The sequence below is a fragment of the Esox lucius genome, chromosome 13 (genome assembly GCF_011004845.1).
Source record: "Esox lucius isolate fEsoLuc1 chromosome 13, fEsoLuc1.pri, whole genome shotgun sequence".
NCBI lineage: Eukaryota > Metazoa > Chordata > Actinopteri > Esociformes > Esocidae > Esox > Esox lucius.
In genome coordinates, this window is record NC_047581.1 from 21,402,341 (window position 1) to 21,426,746 (window position 24,406).

General features: G+C 44.8%; 2 protein-coding genes across 3 annotated transcripts in view; both read right to left on the reverse strand.

Moving 5' to 3' along the window:
- Positions 1–210: 210 nt before the first annotated feature.
- setbp1 (SET binding protein 1) lies at positions 211–17,341 on the reverse strand. 2 transcript variants are annotated; one of them, XM_010876445.3, is made up of 4 exons: positions 15,960–17,341; positions 15,108–15,312; positions 9,743–10,814; positions 211–4,733 (listed from the first exon to the last, which is right to left on the reverse strand). In XM_010876445.3, exons 1-4 carry the CDS (start codon positions 17,252–17,254, stop codon positions 4,252–4,254), a joined length of 3,054 nt encoding a protein of 1,017 aa, XP_010874747.2. In that variant the 5' UTR covers positions 17,255–17,341; the 3' UTR covers positions 211–4,251. The 2 variants fall into 2 exon arrangements, with proteins under 2 accessions (XP_010874747.2, XP_019908281.2); XM_020052722.3 differs by lacking the exon at positions 211–4,733 and adding an exon at positions 6,334–7,859.
- A 222-nt stretch (positions 17,342–17,563) lies between these two features.
- The window catches only part of LOC105014325 (SET-binding protein), a gene marked incomplete at its 3' end in the record, with an annotated part of 39,625 nt that continues 32,782 nt past the window's right edge, over positions 17,564–24,406 (reverse strand). Inside the window, exon 4 of the mRNA XM_034296514.1 lies at positions 17,564–18,631. Within this exon, the coding sequence (XP_034152405.1) occupies positions 17,564–18,631 (1,068 nt within the window). The remainder of the gene's footprint in view (positions 18,632–24,406) is intronic.

A 24,406-nucleotide genomic window follows, 5' to 3' on the forward strand; every position in this document is an offset into this window, starting at 1 on the left:
GAGATTTATCACAAAATAAATCACAACTTAGTTTCAGCCAATAACATGAAGGTTACAACATGACTAAGTTCCAAATTGCGCCCTATATACTGCACTATTTTGAAAAGCGCACTGCCCTGCATACTGTAGGGAAAAGGGTGCCATTTGAGACAGCCTTGTGGAAGGTTACCTCAAGGACAGGTGTAGAACATAAACACATCAATGACATCATCAGCTTTCAATAAACTCATTTATTATTTCACACAATGAATAACATGAACAAGTTCAACTGTATTTCATCAAGTGCCCAATGCTGCCAGCCAGGAAAACGGTAGCAAAAGAACAAGCTTTTCCTCAGAGAAAAGAGAAATAAAAAAAACAAAATAAAAGACTACAAGATCATGAAAGGTAAACATGACCAGAAGCATGCCAGCAGTCATGGATATACATATATATATATTGCATGTATATGTGCATATGACATATATCTGTATATGCAAATACAAAATATATGTGTACATTTACATATACATACTAAAAAGGATATATGCATATTCATGCGCATCTAAGTATTTACTTATTTCTATATGTCAAATATTTGCCATTTTTAATATTCATACAATGTACAAAAATGCTTTATGAATTAAAAATCCATTACAAAAAGAAACATATCAAACAATGTACAAGTCTTGCTCCAAATTCAATTGAAAGTCAACTTCTCCACTTGTCTAAAATATTTATGCATACAATCAAGTCGAGCATGCAAATAAAGGAAAACCAACTCTAGTAAAAAGGTTCAAATACACTATGTATACAAACTAAAATATGCCAACACAGTTAAGAGCTCACTTTGTGCTCTTGCAAAGTACATTTATTGGTTTCCTCATCGATGCTTCATCTGCCCGTTCAGCTTTGAACAACATTATAGCTTAGAAACATAACATATACAGTATGTAAATGACTACACATATGAATAGAGACTGAGACTGTGTCTTAAATTACCCCATATTCTACATATAGTGCACTGCTTCTCACCAGGCTGTGTGGTAGGACACTACTTAGTGTTTAGGGAGTGATTTGAGACACATGCATTCATAATTCTGCTCCGCTGGCTGTATTGGAGCGGTCCGCCTGGCCTTAGTGTGACCCAGATGTTCTGTCTGATGATGAAGGTTAGGATCTAGGGTTGGCTACTTTGATCCCAAACATGTGGTTAAGGGCAAAGTCTACCTAGAACCATACTACAACCATACTAGAACCATGCTAGCCATTCAGCTGGACTAGAATGAGCACAGTAGGCATTCAATACACAGCCGGGACCCTAAAACCTAACTTGACCGTACTGGACCACGCAGTCAGTCTCTGTGTGTAGTTAAAGCAGAGGATCAGGACAATACAAGTCAGCTGTAGAAGGCACCGGAATATCGGCTGGTAGAGAGAGAAACAGACAGATCCTAGTTGTTTTAACTCCATCATCAGAGACCAACCATAGAATATTGTGCTGCCAAGCATGAAGTTAGACTCCTTACAGCGCAACTAGAGTAAATCTAGACCCCTTAGACCATAACAAGACCACATCTACTCTGCTTAGACCATAACAAGACCACATCTACTCTGCTTAGACCATAACAAGACCACATCTACTCTGCTTAGGCCAGGACTACACCACATCCAGACTTGAATATACCCCAGTCAGACATTAGGGCTGGTTGACAGAGATCCAGGCCTCCTGTGCAGTTTGATTATCTGGTCTAGTTCAGGGTATCTCTGCTCTCTGTCGCCAGGAGCCGACACAGACAGTGACAAGGACAGGTGTATCCATGGTAATGCCCTCTAAGCACGTCCCGCGCACACTTCTACACACTCCAACACTAAGCACCCATTGGCTAAAGGGAGTATAGCTGCTAGCCAACAGGGGTTCTCGGTCTTGGCTGAAGTGCAACAAAAGTCACTAGCATAGGTTGGCACAGGCCATGGGATCTTAATCTTGCAATGGTTCTAATTGACGGACAGAGACTGACAGATGGGGGTCTGACTGGTTCTAAAGTCTGTATGTGGTGCTGTACGTCTGTGGACTAGGATGGGTCGAGGTTGGTCCGAAGGGCTATCCCAGCATTTTTGTAGCGGAACCCAGTCTGTATCCATGCAGGCAGAACAGAACAGACATTATTTACAGACAAACACTTCAGTACTGGAGCTTCACTTCTGATTAAGGCAGCACTGCAGGGAGCTGCAGTCACTAAAGTTGACATGAAATGATAGTCACTATCTGCACAACGCTTTACAAATTATTACTCATATTATTTACATTTCTGGTTACATGACGTCATGTTTTATTGGGTAAATAAGACACTTATTTGCCTTTGTGGAAGGGTGGACTCCTCAGACAGCCCAGGTCAGACCTGATGCATAGCAAGCAACTACGTAAGACAGCATGGTTACAACCACAACTCATCTGGCACAGCTTGGACCCCTTTCCCTTGCACCCTACCACCCCTGCTGGTCACAGCTTACAGATGAAAGTACTGGATGCGTGTATGCAGTATGTTGATGTATCTACCTTCTCCCCCAAAACAGTGTTGAACCGAGCCTTTCCATCTGTTTACTACAAAGAGCCAGGGCAAGCACAAGGGCGCCTGGAACTGAAGTGGAATCAGGTCTGTTGCACGTATGGCTGCGAAGAGACAAAGGTAGTGCCTGTGTTGTGGTGGCTAAGACACACGTGTCGAAATATGCACAATCATGATTTCAATCTCAGTAACTTCTCGGCCATTTTGAAATTTCCCCGGGATTTGCAATGTGGTGGTTCAAGAAACAAACATAAGGCACGTGCAGAACTTCTGGAATTGACAATACTCTCACAGAGAGAGGAGAGGCTTTCCAGGTTTACATTACACACAGGTCCCAGTGAAATACTGATTCACTGCTGTTTCTGAAATACTGAAGACATGATAGCTAGCTAGTATCTGCGGTCCTTTGTGTTCAACTGCAGAATGAGAACACTGGCAAAACCTGTTTGACAAGTCTATGAAACACATTTATCTGAGACTTTGGTTTCCCTATTCCAATTCTAAATTATGTGTTTTTTTTATTTTTACTTAGATAATCACCAGAGTACCGGACATTCACTGCAAAACACTGAACATTAGACCCTCCTACAGCTTCACTTTCCAATCAGGCTTGGGCTTAGGTTTGACACCATTGGTTGAGCATCCTGCATATTCAAATTGATTAAATTAATGCTTGTTTCTGAATGGATATCCACCATTGAAGTCAAGGCCAAACATAAGGCTAGAACAAGCATGTAAGTGCTGACTTTGATTAAATGTATGTTTATATAGTGCATTAAAACCAACTAAGGTTTTGACAAACACACCTGACGTATGTGATGCCCTTCTTATATACACATAATAAATGAATGAATACATATGGTTCCTTCACTCTGAAAACAAACATGTCTTGAGTCACACCCAGGTCTATTTTTGGTTATAAAACAACAATACCCAACTTTTATGTTCTATGATACAACATTTCTATTTGATATAAGCCAGTACATGTAGATGGGCTGTATTCCCCAGGGTAAAAGGCGGGTGAAGAGGAGTATGTACAGTTAGACCCTGGATGTAGACACCTACAGCCAGGGAGGCTCAGTCCAACATATTGCCTTTATAGTATCTCTGGCCAGGACAGGGCAGGGTGGGAGGGTACGAGGGGAGAGAGGTTCAGGGTGACGACGGGGGTCGGTGAGTAGGGATCCTGGGATCTGGGTGGAGGGTTGGAGAGTGAGGTGGGTGGTCTTTGACTTGCTTCCATAGAGAAGGCAAAAATAAGCAGAGCTGCAAATGATCATATTAACCAATCACCACCCCCCGTCTGCTGGTAAAGTCGTGGCCAATGCCACATTCAGATAAAGAGTATCATAGAGTACCATAGTATCCTACAGTCCCTTATCAAAGAGTGCCATTTAGTATCAGATATTGTACCGTAAAGTACCATACAATATTATAGTACAGTATGCATCATTGTATCACATACACATTATAAGAGTCACTGTCCGTCCTTGAATACTCGTTCAGAGTGCAGGACTACTCTTCTAATGTTCCTCCATAGACCTACTGCCATCACCTTCCTTCCATCCAATCATAGAAGAGAAACATGCCAATAGGTCAAAGTGCAGGGGCCAGCGTTGCTGTCTGTTTGGCTGCTACAGCCAGCATTGGCTCCTCTCACCAGCTCTCTGGTTCCTTTGCAACTGTCCTACTGTCTGATTGGCTAGTGGAAGGCCATATCTGCACCTTCCTCCCTCCTGCGCCACCCCCTGCGTTTCCCTCCTCTGGCTGGTGGGGGCGCTGGAGAGCGTGCCCTGTGCACCACCGTCTCAATGGCCGCCGAGATCGAATCATGATTGGAAAACTCTAGCGGCTGTGGGGCAGGACTTGGTCTTAAGCTCCGTTTGCCCGGTAAGTCCACACACCTCTCCAGTACCGGCATCCCAAAGCCCCGCCCTTCATCCCTCCTGTAACTAGTGGGTTCAGACTCATCAATAGGGTGTTTCCGGGGACGACCCGGTCGCCTCTTGACGACATTGTTGCCAGTCTTGGCTTGGCGCTGGAGACGCTTCACACGCAGGATCTTCTGCACATGCTCAAAGCTCCTCTGACTGTTGAGGACGTTGTTGAGAGAACACATCCTCCTGACTTCACTGTGAATCTGCTCCACCTCACGACGCTTATATCTCCTCTTACCTGGAACACCTGAGAGAGGTTGGGGAGAGAGGGAGAGAGAGAGGATGGAGGAGAGGGAGAGAGAGGGTGGGGGAGAGGGAGAGAGAGGGTGGGGGAGAGGGAGAGAGAGGGTGGGGGAGAGGGAGAGAGAGGGTGGGGGAGAGGGAGAGAGAGGGTGGGGGAGCGTGTTAGTTGAGTGATTATAGGCGATACAAGATGTTGACAGAAGATGGTAATAAAGTTCATTGAGTTGACAGATGGGGAGGGTTATAAGGCACCATATAACAAGCTCTTTAAGAGAGAATAAAACAAAATCTAAATCAGGGGTGTCCTCAGAAAATGCCTGAATGCAAAACAAAACAAAAATAGATGAGACAAATGCAAACTATACTGATTGACAGAACAACAATTTTTGTTTGAACTGCTTCCTGCTAATTTCCACCATATTCAGGCCTCTTGCAGCAGAAGTAGAGAATACATCCTGGGCTAAGGAGCGAAGAGGAGACAGTAATGAAAGAAACAAAGAGAGCAACAGACAGAGAGAAAGAGACAGAGAGAATGAGACAGAGAGAAAAAGACAGCGAGAAAGCGAGAGGAGCTTCTATTCTGCTTGCAGGAAACCCACAGAAATGTCTCCTTCAACCATTAAATGTGTCTCTACACATCAGTGTTTCTAGGCATCTGGGACACAGGATGGCAAACAGGCCAGACACACCCACACACACACACCACACATACAAGTACTACACACGCACACAAGCACACGTGCACATGCCCACGCACACACACACACACATACAAGTACTACATACATGCGCACATGCCCACACACACACACACACACACACACACACATACAAGTACTACATACACGCACACGTACACATGCCCACACACACACACACGCACACGCACACACACATATACCAATTCATACACACAAACAGAGCCACATACCAATTCAGCATGAGAGTGGCTGAGCAGAGGAAACTGAAGCCATATTGTTTCCTTCATGCTGGTGAACTGGGCACCCTGCCCTTCAAACACACAGCTCAGCCGCGCTCTCTCTCCATCCCTTTTGCCATCCTTCTCTTCACCTCCACCCCCCCCCACCACCCTCTCTACCTCCTCCCTCCTCTCAAAGCCCCCCCCCCCCTCTGGGCAGTGTTCCCAGGCTGAACCAACCCAAAGCCAAAATGGAGGAAAAGCATAATCAGGCCCCAAACAGCCTCCTGCACTCTCCCTCTCTATTCTCCCTTCTCCCTCTCTATTCTCCCTTCTCCCTCTCTATTCTCCCTTCTCCCTCTCTATTCTCCCTTCTCCCTCTCTATTCTCCCTTCTCTCTCTCTATTCTCCCTTCTCCCTCTCTATTCTCCATTCTCCCTCTCTATTCTCCCTTCTCTCTCTCTATTCTCCCTTCTCCCTCTCTATTCTCCCTTTTCCCTCTCTATTCTCCCTTCTCTCTCTCTATTCTCCCTTCTCCCTCTCTATTCTCCCTCTCTATTCGCCCTTCTCCCTCTCTATTCTCTATTCTCTCTCTCTATTCTCCCTTCTCCCTCTCTATTCTCCCTTCTCTCTCTCTATTCTCCCTTCTCCCTCTCTATTCCCCCTTCTCCCTCTCTATTCTCCCTTCTTTCTCTCTATTCTCCCTTCTCTCTCTCTATTCTCCCTTCTCCCTCTCTATTCTCCCTCAACAGTCTTCTAAACTACATTCATGACAATGTAACAGTAATAACCACTAAACCATGCAATAGATAGACCAATGGAAATGTACAATACCATTTCTGGAAATAATTAGTTCATAGTCAGTCTATCATCAGTCCTCCTAGCTAAGAAATCACTGCTGATGATTTTAAAAGACATAAACCATCTACCATCATCTACTATCATCTATCCAGGCTCTAGTATTGTTCTATGTGATGGAGATAAGATCTTTATCATGACTGTTTCTTGTGTAAATATGAATGATGTGATGAAAATACAGCTTCCTGTCCATAGCCTCTCTTCTGCTGAGATAAAGAATAATTAGTTCAATACACTAAGCACTGAGTAGCATTCATTTATGATTTACAACACTCACACACACACACACACACACACAAAGCGTTGGCCTTCAGCAGGGCAGCAGTGTCTATGCCTGTGTGACTCAGTGTGAGTACAGAGGAGCAGAAAGTCACTCATCTGAGCTGTTCTGTTGTCTGTCCCTCATATGATTTCTGTTGTAAGTCCCTCATGTGATTTCTGTTGAGTCCCTCAAAAGACTTCTGTTGTGAGTCCCTCATATGACTTCTGTTGCAAGTCCCTCATATGAGTTCTGTTGCAAGTCCCTCATATGACTTCTGTTGCAAGTCCCTCATATGACTTCTGTTGCAAGTCCCTCACTTCTGTTGCAAGTCCTTCATAAGACTTCTGTTGCAAGTCCCTCATATGACTTCCGTTGCAAGTCCCTCACTTCTGTTGCAAGTCCCTCATAAGACTTCTGTTGCAAGTCCCTCATATGACTTCTGTTGCGAGTCCCTCATATGGCTTCTGTTGCGAGTCCCTCATATGGCTTCTGTTGCGAGTCCCTCATATGGCTTCTGTTGCGAGTCCCTCATATGGCTTCTGTTGCGAGTCCCTCATATGACTTCTGTTGCGAGTCCCTCTTATGACTTGTTTGTCCCTCACATGATTTCTGTTCTTTTCCTCATATGATTTCAACTGAGTCTCTCATGTGTTTTCCGTTCTGTGTCCCCTATTTGACTTTGGATTTGGGTATGGTAAGCTAATCCTAGAATGTGTCTTAGAAATACTGCTATCTAAAGCTTTCAGCAAACTGCAAGAAACTGTGTGTATCTCAGTGTGTGTGTACATGCATAGACAAAATCACTCTTATTAACTCTGCAAAAAGGATGACCTGTTTTTATGCAAATTAGTGTGTGAAAGATTGTTTTCAGCTGCAGTGGAACCTGCTGATTAGTGGGAACACACACACAGACACACAGACACACACACACACACAGTTCAAATCAGGCTCAGATAAACACCCAATCACAAGGAGGAAAGTATTTAGAAACACAGTTAATCACAGAACAGTGGAGAATAATATGAATTTCAGATCGGAGTGTGTGTGGTTTAATTGGGCTGAGGCTGGTCTGTGGAGCGTAGCAGTAAGTCCTGCCGGTGGAGGGAGGACAGAGAGGAGGAGGAGGAGAAAGGGAGATGGGTGACAGGGAATAGAGAGGTGGGAGGAAAGAGGGGTGCAGTAAAAGATGTAGGTAGAGTAGAGACAGGGAAGTGACAGAGGGAGTAGAAAAATGGAGAGAGTGAAGTGAGAGAATAGAGAGACAGAGGGGCTGCAACAGTAGGAGAGATGGAGGAAGGCAGAAAGGGGAGAGAAAAGGGGGGTTACAGAGAGGGGGTAGTATGTACGTGAGTCATCTCCCGCAGGTCCCCCGGGGAGGGGGATGTAATCTAAGTGAGCCCCTGGCTTCTCTCCCCCTCCACTGGACTAGGCCCCAGTCATTAAAGCCCTGGCTGGTGGCCAGCTCTGTTAACACAGCCACAGCCTTTTACTGCCTGTCTGGAGAATATAAATCACAACCTGGGAATCATATATCTCTGGGACCAACCACTGGCAGGCTGGGAGGAAGGGATGGAGGGAGAGAGGGAGGTAGAGATTGGTGAATTATAGTCCTCTCCAGCCATGCGTTTCGTATTCTTTCTCTCTTTTCTCTCTTGCCAGATGTGTTCACTACATTCGGAATACAGAATGTACCAACTACTAATTTGTTCAGTATTTTGTGTTTTAGGAGCTGAGTCCTTTGTCTGTACGTCTAAGCATTTTCATCTGACTTTTTTTCATTTATCGTGAAGACATCTTACAGAAAAGCATATGCATGTACATTTAATATAATAAATAAATAATGTTACTACTACTAATAATGATAATGAGATACCAATATTTTCCCCTACATTCATGGTTTGCAGCTCTGCCATGCGTTTGGTTGCGTCGTTGCAATTGTTGTTAACATTCTACAGAGGCCGCATGCATGGTGGTCAAAAGTTGAATGGAGCCAATTACTTTAAACAGGAGCTAGTTACGGTTTAAATTCAGACAGATTTATTTCATCCAGACTGATGGCAATGTTGTCATAAGCTAGCATAACTGTTCTAACTGTTCAAACAGCTTGCAATGCTAGCATTAGCTAACACAAATTCAGTGGAATTCACACTCAGTTTGACTTAGCTAGCTAATGTTAAATTGCATCTCAAATCTATTTGGTGACATTAAAATGATCACAAAGGCTTTAATTAATTAACATATGCCTTCTTTATAATTGGTGTTGTGTTTCCAGCCTCAGTAATGCACTTACGGAATGCACAAAATCTTAATCAGTTGCCATTGAGTAGAAGGCACAGTTTGCCATCAGCCCACAAATGAATATTCAAAAGAGTAGTGTGAGTGAATGTGCAACCCATGAATAGCTTGTCAACTTGTAGTCCTAAAAAAAAAGTTTGTATTTTTATTTGGGGAATTCAATGGGGGAATATTGGGTTTTGGGATACCAAACATAAGGTTAGGGTTTATCAGAGGCTTAGGAGATAATGCATGTTTTGTTTTATGACATAATATCAATAATTATGAGAAAATATAAATTACGATTCCTTTATGAGCTCAAAATAGGTTAGGCTAGTTGCTAATGAGTAGCTAAATATCAGAGAAGTGGAACTACAATATTAGGATTAGGAGACAGTTTTGTATTCTAGCTTCAAGCTGACAGGGCTATGTATAGCAATGGTGACATGAAATGCAACCTGAGATATAATTTGTCAGTTAGCTTATGTTATTGTCTAGTAAATTACTACTACTCTCTATAGCAACAAGAATCTATGCACATACAGGAAACATATATTTTATCTGACCAATCAGCAAAATCTGGAAAAAAAACTATAATCAATAAATAAGTTATTTAAACAGTGGCAATATTTTGTTAGCTGTGAAAGCACACTATGTTATAATGTGGTAATAAGTCCTTTGAAGAGTAGTAATTAATTACCTGTCACAGGAGGGCTGGCATTGTGAAACAACTCTTCTCTTTCCTGGCTCTTCTCTTTCCTGGCATTGTGGAATGACATCACCCCTTCCTCTCCAAACACTGCTAAGCCTCTCCTTCTGCTGCACCCAGTGCCCTCCTCCTCCTCCTCCCGCAATCTAAAAAGGTCGGAGGAGAGATCTGGCCGCTGTGATTGGCTGCTGTAGCTGCTCAGGAAGCTGCTCATTGGCTGTCCGGGCGTGCGGGTGCGGAACTGGACGTGGTCCATTGGGAGAGAAGAGACACGGTCCGAATCAAACACTACTCCTCTGGACCCTCCTCTAGAGCCCCTCCCACCGCCCATCTGCTTCTCCTGACGCTTCTGATTGGTAATCTCCCGCCTGTCAGTAAGCAAGTTGAGCAGCCCATTGGTCTTGGCACCACTGAAGAGTCCACCTAGCTCTTGTCTGTCATGGGGTGAGAGGAGAGGGGTCTCGTCCTTGTGCTTGTGTTTGTGCTTGTGTTTCCTCTTGTGGAGCCGTACTCCTCCAAGACCTCCACCACCACTACTCATGGATCCCAGTCCTTCTCCCCGACCTGAGGAGCCCTGAAGTGGCCCGGTAGATGTCCGGAGCTTGGCCCCGGCCTGAAGCTTGGAGTGGACGCCGGAATGGAACTTAGGTGGGGGAACTGCAGGCCTCATGAAGGGGGAGGGTGGTGAGGGGCTAAGCGGATGGTGGGGCAAGTAAAGGGGGGGTGCGGGGGGATAGTATCCCAGGCTCAGAGGTGGGGCGTAAGGCATGGCATACGGTGCATAGTAGTTCCCCCCCGCCAATGGATACCCAAACCCCTGGACAAAAGGCAGCTTGGATGTGATTGGCTCGCTGGCTTTGGCGGGCCGGCCGCGCCTTCTCTTGGCCTTTAGCTCGGCGGTCCTGCGCAGGTAAGGGGCAGGGTCACAGGGATAGGGGTCATAGGTCAGAGGATAGTAGTGGTGGTGGAAGTTGAGACGGAAGATGGAGGGGTAGGGGTGCTGAGGGTAGCAGGAGGTGTAGCGCCGGTGAGACACACGTAGCTGCTGCAGCTTCACCACCACCTGGAAGAGGAGAACACATTAATACAGGACTAGACATTACTACTGGACCAGACATTACTACTGGACCAGACATTAATACTGGACCAGACATTACTACTGGACCAGACATTAATACTGGACCAGACATTAATACTGGACCAGACATTAATACTGGACCAGACATTAATACTGGACTAGACATTACTACTGGACCAGACATTAATACTGGACTAGACATTACTACTGGACAAGACATTACTACTGGACCAGACATTACTACTGGACCAGACATTACTACTGGACTAGACATTAATACAGGACTAGACATTAATACAGGACTAGACATTAATACAGGACTAGACATTACTACTGGGCAAGATATTACTTCGGACCAGACATTACTACTGGACCAGACATTACTACTGGACAAGACATTACTACTGGACCAGACATTACTACTGGACTAGACATTAATACAGGACTAGACATTAATACAGGACTAGACATTAATACAGGACTAGACATTACTACTGGGCAAGATATTACTTCGGACCAGACATTACTACTGGACCAGACATTACTACTGGACAAGACATTACTACTGGGCAAGACATTACTACTGGACCAGACATTACTACTGGACAAGACATTACTACTGGGCAAGACATTACTACTGGACAAGACATTACTACTGGACAAGACATTAATACTGGACTAGACATTACTCCAGGACAAGACATTACTACTGGACTAGACATTACTACTGGACTAGACATTACTCCTGGACAAGACATTACTACTGGACAAGACATTACTACTGGACAAGACATTACTCCTGGACAAGACATTACTACTGGACAAGACATTACTACTGGACAAGACATTAATACTGGACTAGACATTACTCCAGGACAAGACATTACTACTGAACTAGACATTACTACTGGACAAGACATTACTACTGGACAAGACATTACTCCTGGACAAGACATTACTCCTGGACAAGACATTACTACTGGACAAGACATTACTACTGGACAAGACATTAATACTGGACTAGACATTACTCCAGGACAAGACATTACTACTGGACTAGACATTACTACTGGACTAGACATTACTACTGGACAAGACATTACTACTGGACTAGACATTACTACTGGACAAGACATTACTACTGGACAAGACATTACTCCTGGACTAGACATTACTCCTGGACAAGACATTACTCCTGGACAAGACATTACTACTGGACTAGACATTACTACTGGACTAGACATTACTACTGGACAAGACATTACTACTGGACTAGACATTACTCCTGGACAAGACATTACTCCTGGACAAGACATTACTACTGGACTAGACATTACTACTGGACAAGACATTACTACTGGACTAGACATTACTACTGGACAAGACATTACTCCTGGACAAGACATTACTACTGGACAAGACATTACTCCTGGACAACACATTACTCCTGGACAAGACATTACTACTGGACTACACATTACTACTGGACTAGACATTACTACTGGACAAGACATTACTCCTGGACTAGACATTACTACTGGACAAGACATTACTACTGGACTAGACATTACTACTGGACTAGACATTACTACTGGACTAGACATTACTACTGGACAAGACATTACTCCTGGACAAGACATTACTACTGGACAAGACATTACTACTGGACAAGACATTACTACTGGACTAGACATTACTACTGGACAAGACATTACTACTGGACAAGACATTACTACTGGACTAGACATTACTACTGGCTTAAGGGTCTTTTGCAACTAATTCTGATAATTGGCAGCAAACTGAAATAAGTGTTGACCAAAGGAAGAATAGGCTTTAGGAGTGACCAGAGTGAAATATATCTACTGCAATGCAGGTTACTTTATGAGTAGCAGATATTGGAAGGGAGCATAGGTAGAGGGGCATGGTGGATGAGGGAGTTACCGGCTGAAAGGACAGCACCATTAATAAAAACAGAATAGGGTCAGCCGAACCTTGATAGACACCCATAGAAAATGCCATAGTTGTTGACGCATTGTACACAGTCATTTTTAAAATCAGGCTAGACAGTCCTCTGAGAAGCCTAGGTTCTATTAATATGGGTGTGATGGTTGACGGAATCAAAAGCTTTAGATAAATAAACAAAGTCACTGGCACAGTGCTGCTTTTTCTGTAAATCACATGGTAGCTTCCCAATCCTGTGGGATTACAGTTGATTGTAATGAGAGGTTAAAAAGGCAGGTGATAGGGGCTGAGATTAGTTTTTGCACAGTCTAAAAAAAAAATATCATCCAACCAGTTTTAGACTCCTTCTGCACATAATTTAGTGGCCAAAGGAGAAGTGGGGGGTGACCTGAGGGGAAGCTCTGCAGGGAGTCGAGGGCCCAGTGCAGGCAGTAATTGTAAGCTGGGCAGACTCAAAGGCATGGCCAGCCCTTAAAAAAGTGACTATTGAAACTCAGCGTTTGATTTGTGTGTAGATATTATACTGTCATCCCTTAATGCTATAGGCAGCTGAGATTGTGTTTCCCATGGATTTTACAGTATTCCAGAATCTAGGGATCAGAACCACAGACTGCCATTGAAGTTTGTAAAAATCTGCCAAATTGCCTGAGTACACTGCAGAGTTGCCTATCGGACACTATATTACTACTAGACAATATATTACTACTGGACAATACATTACTGTTGGACAATACATTACTGTTGGACAATACATTACTGCTAGACAATACATTACTGCTGGACAATACATTACTGCAGGACAATACATTACTGTTGGACAATACATTCCTGCTGGACAATACATTACTGCTAGACAATACATTACTGCTGGACAATACATTACTGCAGGACAATACATTATTGCTGGACTATATATTACTGGTAGAATTAACCAAGATGTTAGACAGAGATTATATCCGTAATTAATTTATAAGATAAATAACAATTATTTATAATCACAAACAAGTTTTTTACAATGTGTTTGCCTCCATCTTATCTCATTTGTAATACATCAGAGGCTAGACTGTTTTGACACTAGTGTCTGAATATCTAAGCCAGGTCTATTAAACTATTATTGTTATGGTGACCAGACGTTTTTACAGGGGGCCGGAAATGTTCTACTGGGAATAACTCTTCCATAAACAATTATACTCTCATAAAATACATTTCTCAAAACAAATTATTACAGAATGAATTTAAATTGTTTAAGAGTCATTTTGCGCATCTACATAAAATAAATGATGGAACACCTTTACACTACTGGTTTAAAGTTTTAAAACACCCAACATTTTATGGTGACAATTTTAACAATTAAATTAGCCTTGCTAAGCTTACTATAATATAACATATAATGATATAACACTTTTATAAGATAACATATAGCCCTTTTCCAACCAGCTACACTATGATTATTGTGGTCTCACAGCCATGTTTGTGAAGAACACTAAATGAAGATGTAGGCCAAGCTCCTTATGAAATTCATTCTATATCTTTCTTTTCATGGAGATGACTGAGATGACCTTCTCAAAACAATTCTAGAATGAATGTAACTCCTCACTTTAAAGGCAAAATCCTCACCCTAGGGAGGACTTAAACTCGTGCTGAAAATGGTTAAAACGTTTCAAATTATTGTTGTCAATTGATGTGAGTTACTTATTCTGACACATGTCTAGGGGTGATTTGGTTTATTTCACTATCAGAATATGCCGGTGGACAGATGTAATTTTAATTGGCTGATAAGGATTTCATTACCAGATATGAATATGTTCTCAGCTGATTGGCTCCTAGCTTTAAGAATAATTTTACGAGGTTGACCTATGACAAAAGCTAACAGCCATTTTAGATAAATGGTTTAAATCAATGATTTTAGCCGAAGTGTGGCCTCATAGGTTTTCATGGCTGACTATTTCACGTGGTCTATTTGAGCCGTTACAACTCTGATTTCTCATCATGCAATGTGTCTAGTGACAACTTCATTCTCCTCCTACACTATGGTTGAATTTCTAATCACAGCAGGTCCTAATTATAGCAGGTCCCCTATTCTTGATTTACAGATGTGGATATGAGGGAGGTTGTGTGCCATTCAAGTGAGCACCTGATCAGAGTCACGTTACTACTTGTAAGAAACTGGAACTGACTTCCCACCATTTCAGTAGAACAGCCACAATGACAAAATCATTGATCCAGGTGCAGTCTGGGATTTGATTCTCACGTTCACTTGGACGAACAGAATTTAACATACGTTTGCGGTGGTTTTTTTAGGAAATTATTGAATACCTCTTCAAGCTCAGAAAGAAAGTGCAGGTGGTCTCTGCTCTGCAGGCACTTCCTCTTCCTGCGGTGTTTTTGCTTCTTCTCCTGCTGGGACAGGAAGTTATCCACCACTGCTGCCTGCCGTTCACAGCGACCCCTACTGCCTCGACTGGATGCCTCCAGCACTGCAGCCTCTGCAGCCTCAAACCCACACAGATCAAACGAATATCTGCAACACACACAAATAAAATGTTAGGGGGAACAAAAACAACACACACAAACAAAATGTTAAGGGGAGCAAAAACAACACACACAAACAAAATGTTAGAGGGACCAAAAACAACACACACAAACAAAATGTTAGGGGGACCAAAAACAACACACACAAACAAAATGTTAGGGGGACCAAAAACAAAACACACAAACAAAATGTTAGGGGGAGCAAAAACAACACACACAAACAAAATGTTAGGGGGAGCAAAAACAACACACACAAACAAAATGTTAAGGGGAGCAAAAACAACACACACAAACAAAATGTTAGAGGGACCAAAATCAACACACACAAACAAAATGTTAGGGGGACCAAAAACAACACACACAAACAAAATGTTAGGGGGAGCAAAAACAACACACACAAACAAAATGTTAGGGGGAGCAAAAACAACACACAAACAAAATGTAAGGGGTAACAAAAACAACACACACAAACAAAATGTTAGGGGGAACAAAAACAACACACACAAAAACCTGTCAACCAGGGGGAACAATGTTACTACTGTAGTTCAAACCAGACCCCTGGGCGTTCTTTGGGTCCCTCACTACCATCCAACAAACTAATCTGAAAGATAGGTAGGTAGGTAGATAGATAGATACCTGCGTCGTGCATTGGTTCCCTTCTCCGTCTGGTCAGAAGTGCTGTTGTTGTCCGTCCCAATGCCACTGTCGCTGGGAATGGTCTCCTCGCTGTGTGATTCGCTGATGGGCGACAGTGTCACCTCTTTGACAGATGCCGCCCCTTCAGACAAATGGGATGGGGAGTTGGCCAGGAGACGTGGGGGAGAAAGCTTCCAGCCGGCTCCAAGAAGCCCCCTGCCGGGCGGTTTAGAGGGCAGGGCACTGATGGGCTGCAGGCTGGGCATGGTGACGTCGGAGTGGGGCCCATGAGGACCCAGAGAGGACAGAGTGTGGCTGGGTCTGAGGAGGAGGCTGGTGGAGCTGGGCTGCGCAGTGGAAGGCACTAGGAGGCTGTCGTACAGGCTGGACATGGACACAGGCACGGGGGGCTTGGCCCCACCTTTGGGGGTCAGGGTTTGGGTGTCGGAGCGTGGCTTCCTTCCTCTCTTCTTCCCAATGTAGATGGTTCCTCTCTTACTGACATTGATTTGCTTCCCCAGACGGGCCTCAATGGTGGAGGCCATGGCAGTCATGGCGGAGGAGACGGGAGCAGATGCGGACTTCAGTGCCAGGCTACCATGTTGGCCTGAGCCTGATAGGATCTCGTTCAGGATGCTCTGCACCTTCCCCAACTTCAGCCTCTTCACCGGCCTGACATGGCCACCCGCGCCACGCTTCAGTTTCAACCCATTACTATTGGGGCTAGTGGAACCAGATGCCATCTGCGCCAACGTGGTTAGTGTGTGAGTCTTCCTCCTGTCCCGGGCCAGAGGGGTTAGCGGTGAGGTGGAGGTGCCCTCATGGATGGTTTCCACGGTGAGCAGGGGTTGTTTTTTGGGACGACCTCGCTTGCGCTTGGCGGGGCTGTGGACAGTCAGACTGTCCGTGTTGGTGTACAGGGGGCTGGATGGGGTGATAGGGAAGGCAGAGGGGGGCTCAGACACGCCTGACAGGGGGCCACACTCCCTCTGGACCAGGCTGGGGGGGCTTCGGGACTTCAGGTAGGACCACCGGTCCTTAGTCTTGGGAGGTCTGGGGCTAGGGTTAGGGCAGGGTTTTGGGCTGGTGTTGGGGTTGGGGTTAAGGCTGGGGCTTAGGTTGGGAGGTCTTGGGTAAGGGTTGAGGGAGGACCTTGGACTAGGGATATGGTTTGGGTTAGGGCTAGGCAATCTGGTGCTAGCGTTAGGATCAAGGTGTTTGTGGAGGTCTGTGGATGATCTAGGGCGACCAACTGGGTTCTTCCTAATCCGGTTCTGAATCATAGCTGATTCCATGTCAGCCCCACTAATCCCTCTCTCTCCTTTGTCTGCTCTCTCTCCTCTGTCATCTTTCTCCACTCTCTCTCCTTTCTCTGTTTTCTCTCCTCTCTCCGCTTTCTCTCCTCTCTCTCCTCTGTCCCCTCTCTCTCCTTTCTCCACTCTCTCTCCTCTGTCTCCTCTCTCCCCTTTCTCCGCTCTCTCTCCTATGTCCACTCTTTCTCCTCTGTCTACTCTCTCCCCTCTTTCTACTCTCTCCCCTCTGTCTACTCTCTCCCCTCTGTCTACTCTCTCCCCTCTGTCTACTCTCTCCCCTCTGTCTACTCTCTCCCCTTTGTCTACTCTCTCCCCTCTGTCTACTCTCTCCCCTCTGTCTGCTCTCTCCCCTCGCTCTTCTTTCTCCACTCTTTCTCCTCTGTCCCCATCAGGCTGACAACCCTCTACGACTCGCCCTGACCGTGTCTCATTCCTGTGGGAGTCCATCTTGTGGGCCTCTCTCTTGTGATACTCCATATTGTGGCCCTCCATCTTGTGGGCCACTTTGGGCTCTGGAGGCCCTGATTCACTCCTCTCTGTGATGTCAGTGCCATGCACTGATTGGTCCTCTAGAGTGAGTGACTCCTGGAGAGACCGCCGCCTCCTCCTCTTCCTCACCTTTCCTTCCTCAGACAGCACAGGAGCACCAAGCGATGGCATCTCCCTCTCTTCCTCCTCTTCCTCTGTCCTCCTTCTGCCCTCTCTCTCTTCTCCATCCAACTCATCCCTCCTGTACTTCTGCCGATCCTCCACAACTGTTGGATTCTCCATATCTTTCTCTGCCTTCCTCCCCCATGGCAGCTCAGCATTGAGGGTATTACCTAGAGTCCTCTGGGGGTCCTTTCTGCCATACTTCCTTTTGATGTTTCCAAACAGCTGCTCGCTAACTTCCTGTAAGCCCCGCCCTCTGGAGAGAGAGGTCAGGTTCAGAACACTAGCGTCCGTTACTACAGGCAACACAGAATCAGGGCTCAGGGGTCGCTGTGGGGAGGGGCTGTAAGAGCAAGGGGAGGGGCTTTCTGGGACTCTCTTCATTGGAGGTTTGAGAAAGGCAGGGGCCAGGTCAGTTAGAGGGCTCCTATTGGCTCCTGGTGTCTCTTTGCTGGGCTCAGCATGCACTGGATTGGCCGGCGGTGCAGAAGGAGACGTGGCCCAAGTTGGAATGTGTGTATTTTGTTGTGTGAGTTGTGGTGGCTGTGTGTGTTGCTGTTGGGATTGATATGTGAGTGTGTGTGGGGGCAGTGGTGTGGTGTGTAGGATAGAGGGCTTGGGTAGGTGTTTCGGGGGAGTGACATCCCCCAGTAGTTGCAGTAGGCCTCCCTCTCTGGGTTCTGCTGCTCTGAAGGGTCGCTCATATGTCTGGAGAGAGAAAGACAGAAAAGACAGGTCAGCTTTATTTTACTAGAACATTCAGTACAGAAAAGTCCAACTGATCCAATCAGAATGGTCACCGGTCCATGGTGTTGTTTTCTAGTGTAATGGGGTCATCTAGGGCCTAGTTTGCTATGCTATATCCTACCCCTTAGTACTTTTACATTGCATTGACAAACAATGTTGTTTCTAATATTTGTAATTTTAAGATACATCCCAAGATAGGACGCTATCCTTTAACACAACTATGTTGCAAAAACCTTTATCAGCTGAACTGCACCCAGTAGGCCGGCATAGATGAAGACTAAAAGCTAAAGGATCTTTGTTGCTTACTTTTATGGAGACCATTTGCTATTCATTTGTTTACTACAGTATGTTCAATACAATAGGTTAATTTTCGTATATCACTTTCCCTAAAATAAATCATCTCAGCATGATCTATGTTTCTTTTTGCTCAGTATAGCTCATGTGTGCTGTGTGAGCATATCAATTTCAGTAGTAAAACTTGTCATAACACACACAACCAATATGCTTAAAAACAAATAGCCTAACTTTCCCTTGTAGAGTCTTGAATACTTTCCAGTGGTAGACTGCAATGATTGGTAGTGAAACACAAACATTTTCATGGCCGTTACTGGCCAAGTTGGGACTGTGACTGACAAGATTCACTTGCACGACATGTTTTTACAGGACCCAGGCCAGCTGACCATTGTTACTGTTGGACCCTGAACCAGGTCAAATATGGACTTGATGTTGGTGTAAGCATTTTGATTAAATAACAAAAGAAATTGAACAAAAGCTGTTTACAGAGAAATGTAATTCCTGCAGAGAGAGAGGGTGTGTGAGTGAGAGACATGGGGAGAGAGAGAGAGGGTGTGTGAGTGAGAGACATGGGGAGAGAGAGAGAGGGTGTGTGAGTGAGAGACATGGGGGGTGTATGATTGAGAGACATGGGGGGGGGGGTGAGTGAGAGACATGGGGAGAGAGAGAGAGTTGAGTAAAACACAGGGAATGAGAACAGAAGAGCTTCTTTTTGAATGACAGCACAGTGCCTGACAAAATACACCCTGTCAGAAACCAAAACTTCAGTGACAGAAAGCTGAATCCCAACCCCTCCTGATGGCCTGTTTTCCTATTTCAGATCCATACAAAACATTAACACACACCACACACGGAGTGCATGCCGAGACGTACAGCCAAGCGAAGTGCCAAATCTGGGTGTGCGTTTTTGGCTTTTGTCTGTTATTAGCAGGCTCGAACAATGATGCAAGGACCTGCTTGATGTACTGAGCTACAGAGAGATGCTGCTAACCACAGCTCTGCTCTGCACCAGAGCCAACCCGTCGCGCTCGGCAACACGATGCGTCTTGGCTCTGTGGTTGCAGGGACACAAAGCAAAACAGCCAAACACAGTCACATCTTGCACTTCATCTCGTTACCACCGCGTTTCTCTCTCTCTCTCTCTCACTCTCTCTGTCTCTCTCTCTCGCCCAGTATTTCTCACACTTTTCTCTCCCAATCTCTTTCATTCTCTGTCTCTCTTCCTCTGATTCTGTCTCTCGTCACACCTCACTTCTCCATCAGTACTGGTCACTCTTTCTGCTTCTCTCCTCAGCTGGTTTTTCATCTGCAGTGCACACTTAACACACACTCACACAAATTCACAAACACACACACACATGTATGCACTTGTGGAATTACACAAACACAGACACCAACACAGGGTCTCTAAACAGCCATCCCTCACAGGATACCCTGAGATAAGAGGGAACTGTTGTCTGTCCGTCTGTGGGTGAGAGAGTGAGGTTTAAGGTGAAACCGAAGAGGACGAGGCAGCGTGTGGCAAGATAGAATAACAAGCACCTGATACAGACATTCAACTCCAACAGCCCGGATATCTTTGACCGGACCGACAGGAACTAAAACACCCATTATATTTTACACTAAACCAGGGCCAACTGTCAGCCACACATTGATCAAATAAAACTAAGAGAAACTCACATTTATAATCTAAGCCCAGAGATAATTCCCCAATTCTCTCTTTCTACATTCTCCTCTTTCCCTCCCTCTCTCACTCTCTCTATTCTTGTCTGTCTCTTCCTCTCATTGTTAATTCAAAGGGGCTTAATTGGCTTTGGAAATATTTATTTACGCTGCAGAAGCAAAAAAGTACACAAGCGAAATGAACGTGAACACATTGTCAACGTTTCAGTGTTAGTTAGGTTGTAACAATGTGATTCTCCCCCTAACCACAACCTCACCACACAGATAATAAAGGAAGGACACGTGGCCACTTCCCCTGAGACAAAGTATGAGAGAGAAAGACATATTTACATCTTTCTCTAGTTTGACGGAAGAAGGATGGTTTCATGGCACTTGTTTAGCTTTTGTTGTGTCTGCCCTCTCCCTCTCTCTATTTCCCAAGCCACAACCACAACGTGCTTCACATGAACACATACAGCCCACTGTTTTTATCTCTCTCGCTCTTACTCTTTTCCTCATCTCTCTTTCTCGCTCCACCTCTCTGTGTACCCGCTCTCTAGTTTCCCCCCTCTGTTTCACTGGGGAATGTCAATCCCATTGTCCCTGTGGATCAGTGGTGAGGGAGTACCGCTAGCTGACAGCAGAGGGAAAGAGTCAGGGAGCTACAATAGAAAGGGAATTACCCTTAAGGCACTGACCCTCCAAATACCACCCTAGCTCATAGACACTTACCCTAGTCCCTAACACCTAGACACATAAATCCTAACATCCAACACCTACATTACCCCAACACCTAGACACTCACCCTAACATCTAGACACTAGACACCTAGGCACTTACCCTAACACCTACATTACCCCAACACCTAGACACTCACCCTAACATCTAGACACCTAGCCACTTACCCTAACACCTACATTACCCCAACACCTAGACACTTACCCTAACATCTAGACACTAGACACCTAGCCACTTACCCTAACACCTACATTACCCCAACACCTAGACACTTACCCTAACATCTAGACACTAGACACCTAGCCACTTACCCTAACACCTACATTACCCCAACATCTAGCCACTTACCCTAACATCTAGACACTAGACACCTAGCCACTTACCCTAACACCTACATTACCCCAACACCTAGACACTTACCCTAACATCTAGACACTAGACACCTAGCCACTTACCCTAACACCTACATTACCCCAACATCTAGACACTTACCCTAACATCTAGACACTAGACACCTAGCCACTTACCCTAACACCTACATTACCCCAACACCTAGACACTCACCCTAACATCTAGACACTAGACACTTACCCTAACACCTACATTACCCCAACATCTAGACGCTTACCCTAACATCTAGACACTAGACACTTACCCTAACACCTACATTACCCTAACACCTACATTACCCCAACACCTAGACACTCACCCTAACATCTAGACACTAGACACCTAGCCACTTACCCTAACACCTACATTACCCCAACACCTAGACACTTACCCTAACATCTAGACGCTTACCCTAACATCTAGACACTAGACACTTACCCTAACACCTACATTACCCCAACATCTAGACACTTACCCTAACATCTAGACACTAGACACCTAGCCACTTACCCTAACACCTACATTACCCCAACATCTAGACACTAGACACTTACCCTAACATCTAGACACTAGACACTTACCCTAACACCTACATTACCCCAACATCTAGACACTTACCCTAACATCTAGACACTAGACACTTACCCTAACACCTACATTACCCTAACACCTACATTACCCTAACACCTAGACTCTTACCATAAGCCTGTATGTAATCTGTTCCCATGTATTACCCTGCAGAAAGAATAATACGACAAAATTAAGGATCTGTTCTTTTTAATCAAATAACATATTGGTGATTCTTGAGGTCAAATTAAAGTGTGCCACTTACTTTAAACTATCTTCCTGCACCCTGACCATCTGCTCAAGGAAAGTCCATCTAAAGGCTGAATCTATTTAGGGACCTCTACAATATTGCAACCCATCCACTGCCAGTTGCCTGTTGTCGTGTGTGTACAGTGCAGGGTTAGAAGACAGTGGCCCCCAGTGGTCACAGAAACTGCCTTGCACTGCCGGCGGTTTCAATTCTGACTTTGCCCCAGGGTCCAGCACAGGGGGACGCAAACCAGTTCAACCATACCGATGTCAGACAGGGCCGCCTTGTCACTCCACCTGCTCCTTGTGGAGCAGGTAACTACAAATTGGACACAAAAATTGGAGAGGAGAAAATTGTGGTAAAATATGGGTATAAGTTAAAAGAAGCCAGTGGCTAGTCAAGGTCCAGCACTCTGATATAATATCTTGAGAAGTCACACGAGTGACGTGCTGTTGCACAATCCCAAACTGATCCCTACCACCGCCAAAGCAGTGTAGATCTGAAACACTTTTGGAAGATGTCTATGCCTATGTAGCTCTACCTTGATTTCTGTTGGGTGTCATTCAGGTAAATTATTATTGCTTACTGACAGGTTGGGTGTCATCCAGGTACACTATCATGGCTCTCTGATAGACTAGATGTCATCCAGGTACAGTATCCTTGCTCTCTGATAAGCTAGGAGTCATTCAGGTACAGTATGAACCACAGACAAGAGGCTATAGGTAGGACTTGGCATCTGACTGATTAAGAGACCTCACAGTGTTTATTATCTTAACCAGGAAATGGCACATGTGACCCAGAAGAGGAAGTAATAGTTAGAGATTAGTGTTGAGTCGCAGGGACTGAACTGTGACCTCTTTGGATAATACACATACAAATATGCACCTGCTTGGACGGACACGTACGCGCACACACGCGCACACACACACACACACACACACACACACACACACACACACACACGTGCACACACCCTCTGACTACAACACCTCTTCTGATGCAAGTGATTCCAGTGCAGGGAGTGGTGAATGTATGTTAAAAAGAAGAGGCCATATCTTCAGCCCTTATTGACTGATTAGACCACACCTATTGAGCCCTTATTGACTGATTAGACCACACCTCTTCTGGACTCATTGATTAATTAGACCACACCTCTTCTGGACTTAATGATTTGACCACACCTCTTCTGGACTTATTGATTAATTAGACCACACCTCTTCTGGACTTAATGATTTGACCACACCTCTTCTGGACTTATTGATTAATTAGACCAGACCTCTTCTGGACGTATTGATTAATTAGACCACACCTCTTATGTCTTTTTTGATTTATTAGACCACACCTCTTCTGGCCTTATTAACTAATCAGACCACACCTCTTCTGGCCTTAGTGACTGATTAAACCACACCTCTTCTGGCCTTATTGACTGATTAGACCACACCTCTTCTGGCCTTATTGACTGATTAGACCACACCTCTTCTGGCCTTATTGACTGATTAGATCACACCTCTTCTAGTCTGATTAAACTCTGCCTGTATCCTTTTTCAGTTTCACTGTCTTCATCAATAGCACAAGATTGCTCCTGACTATAGGGAAAGTCAAACTCCAACTTGGAGGGAATTAAAATACTGCAACATTATTGCAGAACACGAACGCTGCCCCACCCAAATCTTTCTCTCTTTCTCGCGCTCTCTCTCTCACACACACACACACACACATGCACACACACACGCACACACACACACACACACACTCACACACTCACACAAAGACACATGGCCAAGCATACTCACACACAAGCACGCCCAGACATGCACACAGTACACACACACGAA

What these genes read in the sequence shown, in the direction of transcription:
- setbp1 (XM_010876445.3), bottom strand. Translation starts at nt 17,254, where the DNA reads ATGGAATCAGCTATGATTCAGAACCGGATTAGGAAGAACCCAGTTGGT. An exon ending in GGAACCAATGCACGACGCAG is followed by an intron (nt 15,313 to 15,959) that starts GTATCTATCTAT and finishes TGTGTGTTGCAG; the next exon opens with ATATTCGTTTGATCTGTGTG. An exon ending in TTCTTTCTGAGCTTGAAGAG is followed by an intron (nt 10,815 to 15,107) that starts GTATTCAATAAT and finishes CTCCTCTTCCAG; the next exon opens with GTGGTGGTGAAGCTGCAGCA.